The 14,656-nt window shown below is 37.4% G+C and overlaps 1 protein-coding gene across 3 annotated transcripts in view; it reads right to left on the bottom strand.

Annotated features, from left to right (window-relative positions):
• Positions 1-14,656, bottom strand: part of BEGAIN (brain enriched guanylate kinase associated) — a 158,199-nt gene that overhangs the window by 44,191 nt on the left and 99,352 nt on the right. For all 3 annotated transcript variants that reach the window (XM_077783962.1, XM_021549692.3, XM_077783963.1), the window contains one exon: positions 9,404-9,470. In XM_077783962.1, coding sequence (XP_077640088.1) covers positions 9,404-9,470 — 67 coding nt within the window. The remainder of the gene's footprint in view (positions 1-9,403; positions 9,471-14,656) is intronic.

Below are 14,656 nucleotides of genomic sequence, written 5' to 3'. Positions count from 1 at the left end.
ATAACTCTCTGTATCCATACTAGAAATTTGAAAGAGAAATAGTTAATATATTTAAACAGAAAAGTACCAGAAGTTTGGATAGAAACTTGAAATAATCAGCTGATTTGAGACAAAAACATGCCAATGTTATATCGTGTTCACTTCAATTAGTCCCTTCACACAAAATAACTAGATTTTGGAACAAAACAGAACACATTACTACTTCAACATCACCCAATATTGGAACAAATTTCATTGAAATTACTACAGATATTGTATAAAGATCCATTCAGTAAATTATGTTTTAAAAATGTATTGAGAGACTTGGGCTAATTTTACTGGAGGTTTTAATTCAGATTCTCTGTCTAGTAGTTGGGTAACTGTGAAATAACTATTTATTAATTTAAAGCTCATATAGCTGATTGATGCATGCTAATGCATTTAAGATTTAATAATCACATCTTCCTTAATTGAATTGTATTTGCTCAGACAGAGCATATAATTTAATCAACTCTTTTGTAATTCTTCTAATGCCAGATTATTCTATGGTACATTGGGGAAGAATAGTCAAAAGTGTATATTAAGTTAATTTAAACTTGTTGAAAAAAATTTGTAGTCATGTGAAAGTTTAGTATAAAAATAATTTTCCAAAATAAAGAGATTTATTCTTCCACACAAATGTTTTGCAATAATTAAGAAGTATATGGAGGTAGCAAGAATTAAAATACAACTAGAAAGCAACCACTTGTAAGACAATCTAGGCAATTTCTACAACATATAGTGAAATCCTTTTACCATATGACCAGAAAGCCACTTTAGAAAACTGCTCTCAAATGCTGTTATGAAGAATGAAAATATCAGAGGGCAGACACAGAGAACAAAGCCAAGGTGTGCCTAAGAAATCAAAGAATAGAGGAATGAGATAATGCTTTACTGGACACTTAAATGTGCTTTTGTATACACTGTCAGCTGTTTCCAAGAGGCAAGTCCAGAGCCTAGGAAGGGTATTCCAAGACTATAATATAAAAAAAAGTGGTTTCGATGAGTGGGGAAAATCAGTTAGAGATGGGGATGGATTTCAAGGGAGAGACAAAGCAATAAAGGTATTTTTCAGGAAAGAAATTTATCTGACAGCTAAAATTTTTATAATATACTTTGCCCCTTTTACTGAAAGAGTTATAAGGAGAGGAGGATAGAGTTCAGGCATGCAGAGGTTTACTTATTGAACACTTTTTCCTGATTTCTGGGGACCTTTTGATAGGATAAAACAACAGCAGCATAATTCATAGTGTCATCTTCAAGCTTGGCATTTTCTTCTTTTTATGATCGATGAGAGGAATTGAATAAATGGATGTGCTACAAATGTATCTTCTGTGCCCATAACATTTTAAATCTATTCTACAAAGCAGTGGTATGGAAATAAGCAGAATCTTATTCTCTGATAAATGAGGTGCTACCTTAAGTCTCAATTATTGACCTGATCTAATTTGTCGATCAGAGTTAAATTATAGAATTTATCCTTTGTAGTAAGCAACACTTGCTTCTGATTTTTCTGATTAAATATCACCTGCAGCAGAATCTGATTTCTGTCCTTGATTTCCCAATAATGTAATTTTGTTAAAGATAACATCATGGGGCTGTAGTGTTTTGTCTGAGGACTCTGATATCAAGCTCTTTGACATTTCACTTCAAGAATGATTTGCTCTTAATGTCATATTCAACCTTGTATTAGCAAAAGTCTTATAAAGATTTGTTTCCTTGACTACCCCATGAAATGTAATTCCATAGCTGCAAAAGGAAGAAGAAACTTTGACACTGGTGTATAATTAATAACGTATCACAGAAAGAACTCTGTTTAGCAAAGTGCTGTCAAGGTTCTGCTTGTGAAGTAAAAATGTGTTTTTCTTTCTGTGCAAATGATTTGTAAAGGAAATGCAGGATGATTACTTTTCCTCCTGGTACAACAAGTGCCAGTATTGATCTTTAATGTTTTTTCTTGGGGGCAAGCCTGCCCTGGCTGAGCAGTGTATGTCACTTCACACAGCACTCCAGCTTAGCACTGGCAACTGCAGGGGTTTGCTCCTGATGGGAAATAATGCCAACCTACACGGCATTCAATGTGTAACAGGACATTATGATAAAATGTGCCTACAACTGCACCTCCTGCTAAAGGTCTTCTTGTCACAAGTGTCATATTGAAATATTCCTGAGGTCTCCAGTTCAGTGCATGTCCTGTGTTTAACGTGAGCTCAGGATAAAGGCACCTGTCACCTCTCATTCAGCTTTTTTTGAATGCAAATCTGAGCAGCAAATTTAAATTATATACAGGGATAATTTATCTAAATTAAATGAACACAACCAAATGTGGCCCCAGGCTGGGGAAGGGTCTTGCCATTCCTGGCCTGGGTTCTGCTTAGATGTGCTCTTGGATATAAAATATGAATGAATATCACTACACAGGCTGATTGCTCCTCTAAGCAGGAATTAGCTGGCTGCTTATCTTTTTCAAGTGCTCAGGAATTTGCTCCAGGCAGTGGGTATCTTGTGACAAAAAGTTTTTTCCCAGTTTAGAACTGTTTTATTTTGCTGACTTAGGATTATTCCTTGGCAAACCAGCAGCGCTGAGGAACTGTTGTTTATAAATGAACAAAATCCTAACCCCGATGACAGCAGGACAAACTTGTTGGAAGCCAGAGGGTAGTTTTACTTGCCATCAACTTCCTACAGCATTGCAATTGTGCTTGAAAAAGGTGTCTTTCCTATCAGCTCCTTAGAAGCCTTTCTAGCCAGCTAGTCAGCTCCACAGCCTGTGCTTTCTACTGGCGCTGTAGATGAAGTTGACAAAATGTGCTTATAATATTTCCTTGCACCTATCATCTGCCACATTTCACATCAGTGGTATGCCATGCCTGGATAGAGTTCTTCCTGATAATAAAATTTGAAATAAATTATAGCTGGAGGGAATAGTGATGGTGTTGACTGATACTAATTCCCTGAAGTCATTGTAATAGTATCTTCTGAGGCTGCTAGTGACAGGAGGTTGAAAGAAGAAATGTTTGTTTCTGGAGGAAAAAAGAAAGAGAAAGAAGTAAAGGATTAAATATTACATCTCTAGTGAGCAAAGCACATTCTGCTGCAGGTACATGCCACTTGTGATAATAAAGAAAAGGTCTTATGATGTTGATGATCCTTCATACCTTTAGTACTGTTCTGTGAGCAAAAAGTATGCAACCAGAAAAAGAAAATGTACTAATTCATCTTTCTCCATTCCTCTCTTGATTTTCGCCTCACAAAAGTCACTGTCTTATCTTGATCAATTCCGTAATCTCTCATGTACAGACTAAACAAAATAGTTTTGGATTCTGTAGATGCAATACTATTTCCAAAAAGTATATTTTTATTTATAAAAGAAAAAATGTGTTATAAAACAGATGATCTGTAGTGACCTGGACTAAATACACTAAATGCTATATACTCATTGACTACCACTACTACTCTGCTTGTATATGCTTTTCCTTCTTTCTTTCTTTCTTTCTTTCTTTCTTTCTTTCTTTCTTTCTTTCTTTCTTTCTTTCTTTCTTTCTTTCTTTCTTTCTTTCTCTTTCTTTCTTTCTTTCTTTCTTTCTTTCTTTCTTTCTTTCTTTCTTTTCTCTCTTTCTTTCTTTCTTTCTTTCTTTCTTTCTTTCTTTCTTTCTTTCTTTCTTTTCTCTCTTTCTTTCTTTTCTTTTCTTTCTTTCTTTCTTTCTTTTTCTTTCTTTCTTTCTCTCTCTATTTCTCTCTTTCTTTCTTTCTTTCTCTCTCTTTCTCTCTCTCTTTCTCTCTTTCTTTCTTTTATTTCTTTCTTTTTTTTCTTTCTCTGATAAACCCTATCTTTGCTATTTTCAATTTATCTGCAATGGGAGATTAGCAGCTGGTATTATAAATTTGATCTAAGAAAATCTTTGATATTTTTCTTTAGGCAATTGATTTGGTTAGAGAAAACCTAAAAGTTATTCATAAATTTGCTTCATGATGGCCTTGGCCAAGACATGTCACTCTTCTATGTCCTGATTTCACATTCACAGGTGACACCAGCTTTTGTAAAGGACTTTGAGATTTGAAATGCCTGCTAAGAACACCTTCTTAGGCTTAGTCTTGTTCTTGCTTTCCCTGCCATTGTGGTAAATTGGCAGATAATCACAAAGGACAGAGGCACTTACAAGAAATACACAGGTCAGAAACACCTGCATCCAATACATATTTCTGTTCTTTCATCTTCTTTTAAAACATCAGATTTTTATGTTCCCAGCTAGTCAATATGGTATCCCAAGGGTTTGTCCTGAGAGACAAACTATAGAGATCAGGATGAAGAAAATGACTGAAAACCTCAAGTATCAGAAATGCATATCACTGGCCAAGAGATAAGACACATGCTAAGAAGGAGTTTTGCCATCATGCAACAGAGGCAATGTTGAAAGTGAGAAGTGTCCATTGTGATTTTACAGGTTCCTTATGTTCCATGGCTGTGGAAGATGTCCTACTGAGAGGGAGAGACAGAGCAGAACAGTCACATGCCTTTAGGAAAAATGGAAAGTAGTTTCCAGAACAGTCTCTCAAGGTGTCATATTCATGTAGAGCAAATTGGGAGGAGCTGGGCTGCCTTAGGTGTCTCTTGGGAAGAGGACTGGGCAACCATCACCAACCACGTAACAATGGAGCAACGATGGGAAGTGAATCTCTGTTCAGAGAGAGGGAAAGGACTGAGGATGTCTGAAAGCCTGTGTGCTCATGCTCATGTTCCCAAATTACCCACAAGAATTCATTTATTTGACTGCAAAACTCACGAACCTACTCCATCAGAGCTTGTGTGGTTCCTACAGGTGTTAATGTGTGTAGGTCCTATTGCCTATTTGGCAGTATTTTTAACTTGGAACTTGGAATGAGTGTGAAAAGAGTTAGTGAGAAATTGGCATTTTTAGCACAAAGTGCTTGTAAGCATAAAACCATGTAGCCTTAAGTCCTCCTAGAAGTGCATTTTTTCAACTGCTATTTTTATAAATTATTTTCTGTGCCATTTACGATCATTTCCTTCCACAGAAATATTATTTTGCAGTTTAGTCCACAAAGCATAAACCTTCTCTGGCTTCTGCCTTAACTAACCAACCAGTAGAAATTTCTCTTGAAATTCACAGCTGTCTTCACTGAATGTGAGTAAATGAGCCTGCCAGGTTGAGCTGACTCTAAACTTTCTTGTCTTTGGGATGCAAATCCTTTTAAGTATATTTAGGCCATCTCTATTTGATTTTCATGGGACATGGGGGAGGCAGAGAAACATCTTCTTCCATAAAGGAAAGAAAATGAAAAAGATGGGCTTGAAATCACTCTGTTCCAAGTCACTATCAAAGTCATCATGTTCCATTCAAGAACCCAAGGATGCTGGGCTTCTGTTTTCCTTATGTTTGTGTGAGAAAAAGGATTTCTCTCCATTGTTTTAATCTTTCTGGAGTTGTGGCTGGAAGGTATCACAAGAGACTTATGTGCATTTTAGTGACTGGTTCAAATTCCAAAGCCAAACAGCTGGTATTTAGAGGTTTTTAATGCTTGACTGAAAACTTTCATCAAATTCCTCACCACTTCCCATATTCTTTACCTTCCTGGCCTGGATACCCAGAAATCTGCTTCTTTTAAAATAACATTTTCCCAACACAAGGTCTCAGAGCACCATTTAAAACTGCCCAGCTCATATTTAATTCACATTTGGATTTCCCCAACTAGAGGTGCTTAAGTAACTATTATGGCCAGCAAACTGGTAAACCCCAGCTATTCAGGACCTGGATAAATAACTTTTAATAACATAGAACATAAAGTATTTGCTGTACCTCCTAGTCCTCCTCCAACTCATAGGCAGAGGCAGAAATGGGATAAAAACCAGTGCAGTGCTCAGAAAGTGCAGAATTTCATACATGATCATCCTTAACACAAATCCCTCTTTACTGCTTGTTTATGTAATAATTTCTCCCAACTTTATGGCAGTCTCACTCCCAGCCTGCCTTAATGTAAATGAAAAATCAGACTTTGGTGTGTAATATTGTGAAAGTTCTATGGTAAAATTTAGCTGTAAATTTTGTTAATTTTTATTGTAAAAATGTGAGAGTTTTCAACTTAACAGATCATAAAATGTGTAGAGGGCTGGTGCTGGCTTTGCAGAGGTGGGAACCAGAGGTGATATCATCCAGCAGTCTGTCTGTCAAACTTAGTAAAAAAGGCAGATTTTAGGGTGTTTCTGGATAATAAGGTCTCCTGAGCTCTTTGCAGCTGGATTTCTGTGATCATGTTTTCAAGAACATTCAAAATGCAGATGGAGGAGGAGAAATGGCTGCAATTTTCATTAGCAGTAGGGTTTATTAAGCAGCTATTATTAGGCACCAGTTCTTCCCAAAAGACGATACTGTTAAAAATCTGGCTTATGGCATTAAAGGTAAAACAACAGAACTAACTGCAACTAAAACCTTTAAACTGCAAAAGGTTTTAAAAATACATTGCTTAATTCTAGAGAGGTTCATATGGAAAATACAGCTGGATTGAGATAATATAAAGGATTTCTTAATTTGTGGTTGGGATAACTTGCACAATCTACTTGTAATTGCTGTTTGTGAGCAGCAGGACCATGGCAGAGCATGCTCCAAAAATTCAAACAAGTGTAAAGAAAAGTGAAGATTACTGATGACAACTGGCACTAAATATAAAAAAAAAAAAATATTTGATTGAACAGTGCTGTGATGGAATTGCAGTGAAAAATGTGAGGACTCTGCTTAGACTTTTCCCATATCTTAATGGAGAAAAGAGTTATAAAGATTAATTATTTAGGCAGAGGGCTCTATATTCCACTTAAAGATTTCTTAATAAAGAAATCTCCAGTTGAAGGCACTTACTGTAGTAAGAACAAGAATTTTAAGAGGAATGACAGAAGAATTTTAACTCTGTGCCATATTCCTCTACTGTTCCCCATGTTTAGTCTTGCCCAGTTTAATACAGCAAGCTCTCCCTTGATTTCAGGATTGTATTTTTTAGCCCTTAGTCAAATGAGACACCATGGTTCATATTTTATATTTATACTTCAAGTTCTGATGTGACATAAGTTTCAACTGGATACCATTTGCTGTGATCAGAAGTGTGCTTTCAAATATTTTTAAATATTTTATAGTTTAGCATCTAAAAGGAAGAAGAGCCTAGAAGAAAAATAACTGCTGCATCAGCTTCTTTCCTGTGACTGCCGATGAATTAATGATTATTGTGTTACATCTCTCATACCAATAGCAGGCACGAAATGCTTTAATGTTCAGGATAAAAGTCTAGAAAAGGGAGGTCACAGTGGAGTCCTAGAGGAATTGCAATGAGCAGGGACCAGTCACAGGGAGAGGGGGAATTATGAGTCACCTGTTGGGGCAGGGAGTGGCTCAGCATCCTTTGTTGCCTGCAGGCAAGGGGAGCAAGGGACCCCTGCCTGGGGAGCTTTCCTTTCCTACCTGTTGAATTTGAGTAAAAAACATATGTGTGTGTGTGTGTGTGGGGGGTGTGTATTCACAATGGTGTATACAGAGGCGTGGGGCAGGGGAGAGAGGGAGAAAGTAAACACATGGTTTATATATTTGGATTTGTATAAGGGTAGAGAAATCAAAAGTGTTTGATTTTAGAATGACAAACCAAACCAAACCAAACAAAACAATAAATACACACAGCTGTTCCTCCTAAGCAGGAAAGGGAGAGAAAGGTATCCAAGAGCCCAGTCCACCATAAGCTGCTGATCAGCCACACCAGCTGTTATTTAATTTAATGGTCTCTGAAGTATTGAGGGCTCTTGGAGTGCCCTAAATCAAAAGGTTTGACTTATCTAAATCAGACATGGTACTTTCTTGCTCATCTTTTTCCTTTTAATGGAATTTCTATTTGACAGTTGTTTTGGTTTGTTTTGTGTCTTCAGTTTCAATATTTCAGAAAGCAAAGCAGTCTGGATTTAAGTGGTGTACAGAGCCTGATTGATCTTCTTCAAGCCTCTAAAGCTATCTTCAATGACTGTCATATTAGTGGGATAAAGAAAGGCACAGTGCTCCACAGGTCTGGTTTTTGGGTTTTTGTGCTGTGCTGTGAAATAATTTCTCAAGTATTTAACTGGATGCTGAAACAGCAGTTTAAAAATTCTTTGCTTTGATCTAAAATACCTGATAAAAACACATGGATTTTCTGGAATCCTTCTTTGGGTATTTCTGTTATTTCTTTTTTCATTTACCAGCCTGAATGACTGTACTTTATCTTTTGTGATGCATAGGTAACAAATGTTGGCTACAGATGAAGACAAAATCCTGAACTGATTTGGACAAAATGAAAAAGCAACAATGGAAGAGTGGAGAAAGAAAGCAATAACACAAGACCAAATGTTATTTATGCTTTTATACTGTTTAAACATATATTTATAAAGAAATGTCAGCTACAACCCAGCTGTAATTTTGACCTTTTGTTAGCCAGTTGCAAAAGCTCAGTCCCCTATTCATTGCTATCTACTGAGATAGGGTTCTGAGATAAGATAAATGACATTTTCAAAAATTTATTTATTAGTAAAGGCTGGTGCCTCTCCTGTATAGTACAGTCTGGACTTACCCAAAATCCACAATAAATTGTTTCCCCCAATCCAAGCTGCTCATCCATGCAATTGCTACCTGAGATCTTTGGAAGTTCAAAACTGTCATTCTTTCCTCTAAAAATTATACTCACATTCCTTTGTAATTTTACTCCTAACAGTGAGCACAATGTCCTGACATCATCAGCAATGAGCCAGGGCTCCAAGGGCTTTGCCATTTCTTTTTTGACATCTTCAAGCTATTTTGAACCAGGGTGCTGTGTCTTGCAATGTGGAGCCCACAAAAGCTGCCGTGTTTTCCCCACTTGGTTATTAATTGGCCTGTGATAGTGCCATTGATGCTGTGGTGGCAGATGCATGCAGATTGGAAATTAATATACCGAGCTTGATAGTTATGAAAGAAGTTAAAAGTCAGGCCATCCAAGCTCTATTAAGTCACTTGATAAAAGCTGAGTGGAAGTATCTAAGAAGCATGACAAAACCTTTGATTACCTTATTTATATTTGAAACTTAATGAAAACATAAATATTTAAATCCCATGAAGTTATTAACTAAATTAACCAAAATGATTGTAAAGGTACAATTTACTCAGATAGATCATCAGTCTAGGCAATCTCTATTTAAATTGGTGGAGCTATGTAATTGTACTCAGCTTGAGCTCTTCATCATGATATCTTTTCCAAGCATAACTGCTCTTAGAGCTTGAGGGTGTTTTTGTGACAGCTACATACATGTTTTTCCAATGACTTAAGAACCACAAAACCACATTTAATATATTAAAAAAAAAAAAAAGCACTTATGATAACTTACCATTCTGTAAAGTTTATCCTCCAGATCCTGATTAATTCTTTGTAAGGCTAGGTAATTGTTTTGTATCCTAAAACAAAGATGATATCATGTAACTGAATGCATTACTTTTCATGTTGTTTTTTTACCTGTATTTCACATCAGTACAAAACCTTGGCTTGAACTACTCAAATTCTATTTGCTTATCACTCCTGCTACCAGTCAGTGGCTGCCTTTGAAATGCAATTACCACCTGCTTCCTGAACAAACTTCCAAACTTGTCATATTTTCTTTCTATATTTAGCAGCACATTCCAGCAGGAAGTGAAGATATGTTGGTTGTTCTGCACTTGTGTGCAGACACAAGTTACAGCCTAGGAACTTGCACAAGGTAATTACAGTTTTACATCAGGCTCAAGAATAGTATGTAAGAGAGAAAGCTTGAGCTCTAGGCTGAGGCAGCACTAAAAAAGATTTATTGTGAAATTGCACCAGAATCCTAATGACTGTAGCAACATGTGGGCATCAACATGTGACTTAGAAGAGAATATTTCTTTCAACAAAAGTTCAAGAAGTTGCCTATTTTTCCCAGGAAGTATATTTAGATAGCTTAGCTGAGAAAAGATGGGTATTTATTTTTATCAGCACTTAGGGATTGAATGAACTCACAAAATGAGGCTTCCCTACTTATTCCAGAGCAACACACCAAAGAAAAGTTTCAGCCTGCACATCTTTAGATGGTAACTTAGATGGTAACCTTGGTATTGTAATGAACAAGCTGCACAGCCTGTGAGAAAACCATTGGTATTTTGGTAGTAGCTGGAGCTTCAACTCCACAGAACATAAGGAGGATAGCTCCTTGTTCATTAGTACCCAGCATGATGAAAAGCAAATTTTAGAAGCTCAGCTGTGAAAAGTGTCTGAATAAATCTATATGGCTGTACTGATCAATAGGTCAGTATTTCAGCAGTGAAGAGATTTTAGGAAATGTGAAAGTGTTTTCACTGTAAGAGTGAACTCAGATGTAATCCACATTTATGCTGCAAAACCACTTCCTCTGACAAATCTGGATCTCGGTGTAGTTTCTGTGGTTATCAGGATAGGACTGGGATTAAAGAAGTCTCTTTGTTTATCATTTGGTAGGAGTGGCTGCTGAAACTGGAATGATCTGTTTTCCAAACATGCCATAGCTGCAAATCAAAAGGTCCAGCCTACTCCTTCTTGGCAATGTGTTGCTTATCTTGGCTTCTGTTGCCATGGAGCTTTTCTTTCCAGTTAAATGATAAGAATTCTCCATTCAGGGCAGACCAGTGACTTGCAGTGCCCCTCTTAGGGGATGCAGAGCTCTGGCTGGGTCTCCCAGCATTGCAATAACATCTGCTGACAGACCTGAGAGGGGATGCCTGTGCCAAGGACATCTGCTCTGTGGATATAAATAATGACATCCCCATGGGTGACCCTCAGGGTACCAAGGGTCAGCCCACAATCAGGGCAGCCATTTCCAATATGCATTGCAAACTGGGGGAATTCTCAATGTTGCCTATGTTTTACAGAAGTGCTGAGCAGAGACTTCTTTTCTGTGAGGAGGATCTGTGGTAAACAGTGTTTGCTAAGGTGGTGACCCAAGTGGGCTGAAAATCCCTGAGACTTGTACTGTGAGACTTGGTCAATACTCACCAGTTCTCATAGTGTTATTGTGTTTGTGTCCAGCTAACTTAAAGGATTGACTGAAGTTTACAATTCTCTGCATTGTCCCTGCTCCTCACAGCATTTATCACTAAGCCTCTCTATAGACATTGATTTGTGCAGCTCTAGGTTTACTTGGGGTTTTCCCAGCCATTTAGCTGTCAACACAACAGAGACAAGTTTCAGGGTACTCTGTACCCATCTTTTTGTGGTACAAAAGAAAGCAGAGATGATCTTGGTACAAGGAGGGTTAAAATTACTTTGCCTGCAGCTATTCAGCACAAATACTTTGTTTTGCTGGTAAGGACGCATGCCATGATGCTGGAAGAAAGGACTTAGAGAAGTAAAATAGTGCCTTCTGGCTGAGCCCAGAAGTGCCCCAGCATATTTTGTGTCATAGTTTATAGTTTTTGTCTAGTAAAGCAAAATAGAACAGGTTAAACTTGCTTTGCATCCAGGCAGTTTGTGGTTCAAGTGGAGGTGGTGTAAAAACTGATTTCAACATTAGCACTTGCAATGCCCTAAAGGTTTGCATGGGTTCAAAAGCACTTGCATAACTTCCTGAAAGTAAAGGGGAGAAAAAAATTGGTTCAGCTTTTTCTAGCCCAAGTGCCCCTGTACCACAGGCTGTCCTGCAGTGGTTACTGATGTGGACAGCTCAAGGGAGACCCTGAAGGTTCCCTTTCCATAACTTTGAGACCATGAATAAAACCAGCTGCTTGGATAGCTGACTTATCATGGCAACAATGGGTTTGTTCCTCAGCTTCTGTTTTCACTTTTTCTCTTGATATGGATGACTGAAATGCTAATTATCATTAATTACTTTTCAATTGCAACACTTTCATGCCATAGATGGTGGTAGAGGGTTTTGCAGGAGTTTATCACAGTCTGCTTATCGCTTTGTAGCTTCTTTTGCCTTTACCCATCCAATTTTTGCCTGTTATATGTTTAGGTGAAAGTAGCTAATAAATTCTAGTTCTCTAACACATTCATTTTGCACTGAGAAAATGACCACCTCCCAGTACAGTCAAATCAAATTTTAAAAAAATCCATAGTAAGTAGGAAGCTGAGCTTCAAAAAGTGTTTCTATTGAGAACAGTATGCAAAGGTAGTCAAAATAAGCACAAACACATACACATGTACACAAGCACATACACATGCACGTATATGTATAAACCCCAAATTGGAAATTCACTGTGCCAAAAGAAGTGTCAGCAAATGTAGGTGGAAAGGAGAGAAATGGACCCAGAAATACATGGAAGAAAGTGTTTAAAGGATAAAAGAGGAACAGATCAATCTTTAGTCAAAACTGTAAGATAGAGAGAAGGGGAAATAAAAAGTAGGGAATATTAGATTAGCAAATGGTAACTTAACCTTGCTTGCAGAAAAAATACACCCAGATAGCCTGAACATTGTGAAGTATGAAATACTTTAACTTTGTAAATAAGGCTTTGAAAATAAAGTGAATAGTAGGCTTCACTATGCTGCAAAACTGCTATAAGGATAAACTGAAGTGAATTGATAACCTATTATCATGTGTTGATGTCTTGTGTCATTTGTGTCATTAAGGAGATACTCATGTGACTTCAGGTGCACATATGTGCATCCATTAAACAAAGGTTTCGATTCTTGACCAAATAAGGGCCTAATGAAAAATATTCTGACCATATTGAACATGTCAGGTGTCTGTGCTCTAGCCTACCAGACAACACACTCCTCCCTAAGGCTGCAGATCATCACTGAAGAGGGAGTCTGCAAAAGTCTCTATTTCTCTGCTTCCACTCAGTCTCAAGGCCTCTCAAGGCCAATAAATACATCTAAAGTAAAACTTAGTCTTGGGCTGACTTTCTTTAAAGAAGAGAATTTCTTCTGGAGTGTAGTTAGCTTTGAAAAGTGACTCTTGAAAGAGTAGCATCTTGTTCTAAATTTTTTTTTCTCTCTGTTATCACAAGTTATACCAACATTCTTATGAAAACAATAGTTTTTCCTCCAGGATTCCTGTTCAGAACACCCCTTCAGTCTGTGAAATGTCTTGCTTTTGGTGAAATAATTATATGTGTGGGCTAATCTCAGTGCTAAATATAGGCTTTTATGAGTTTCCTTCTCATGCCTTAAAATAACTCTACTTTCTGTTGAAAGATAGAATGGGGAACTCATCGTTGTTACCTAGGGCAAGGTCTCAAGGAAGAAACCCAAAGTGACCTTTGGAGTCCAGATGTGGTTCCAAGTTTGGATTTTGACATTTTTTAGGTTTTATCTTATAAAAGCTGTGTTGACCATGTCAGGTCAGGGACCGCTGTGAGGAGTATGAAATGCCCTCTCTCTTTAGTCACTTTTCAAAGCTGAACCTATGCTTTACAGTTGTAATTTTCAAATCTAGTTAGCACTGTTCTCTCACTGAGAGAAAAGAATGAGGCCATCTCTGAATGTTTGTAGAGAGGTTGAAAACTTGACCATTGAGCCACACAAGTGACCTCCTCTCTTGAGTAAAACTGGGGAAGCCTAGCAACAGCACAGGCAATTCTGGATAAATTAAGACAAAAAACTTCAGAAAGGATTACAAAGGAATAGTCATTCAGCCTCTTGGGAAAAAAAAAAAAAATTGCACTTTACAGAAAAGGAAATTTAATAACAGAAATGTTCTCCAGTGTACAAGTGGGTCTTGTTTCACAGGGCCTATTCATCTATGGGGGAATGAATTTCTCTCCCTGTGCAGTGAATAAAGGAACAGACACATAATTGAAACTAATTCTACTTTGTTTTTCTCACATTGATTTTCCTCTGTGACATGTTGCTGACAAGCTTTTGGATGACAGGATTTTTTCAGACATTATCCTTCACCAGGCTGACAAATCTAGATGTTCAACTTGCAGGATGCCTTGCTATTCTCAATAGAAACATTTTTAAAGCTCACCTCGTAAAATATTTTTGGCTTCCATTATGATATGTCTTCAGGGGAGTAATCACCTGCCTGAAACATAATTTTTAATATAAGTTTTCTTCATAATATGGTACAATGTTCCATTAGAATATTGGAAAGTCAGGTCTGCTAATGTGGTGTTCTGGTATGAGCACTAGACTTAGCTGTGAGCCCCTGGCCTGAGTTTCAAAGGGAGTTTAACTCGTTGGTGCCCAGTGGAGTTGATAAGAGGCTTTCTACTGACTAGGAAGCCCATCTGTTTTAACATAAGTGGGGTGGACAGCCCCCCTGCTGCTTTATGGCAGCTGCTCAAATTGATGCTTCAAGAGAAAAGAGCACCAGTGCTCCCTGTCCTGGAATGTATTGAAGCAAAACTACATCAAGGATGAAGTTACTTTCAGTGGCTCTACTCTAGGTGAAAAAATAGGAAAAATACTGTTGACAAGAAAACTTTATGGAGAACCTCCAGACTGCTCTTGATAGATATGTATAGATTTCAAAATCACCACACCATCTTCATATTTTAGTCTCATTTTGAGAAGCATCCCCAGTTAGAGAAGCATTTAAGTTATAAAACCACACTAGGCTGTTTCCTACTTTTGAGATCTTACAGATTAATTCTGTCTAAAATTTGCATAACATGGTTTGGTTGACTCAGTTTATTGGTGGTTT

This window comes from Lonchura striata, chromosome 6 (assembly GCF_046129695.1).
Source record: "Lonchura striata isolate bLonStr1 chromosome 6, bLonStr1.mat, whole genome shotgun sequence".
Classification (NCBI taxonomy): Eukaryota; Metazoa; Chordata; class Aves; order Passeriformes; family Estrildidae; genus Lonchura; species Lonchura striata.
This window is presented reverse-complemented; position numbering and strand designations above follow the sequence as displayed.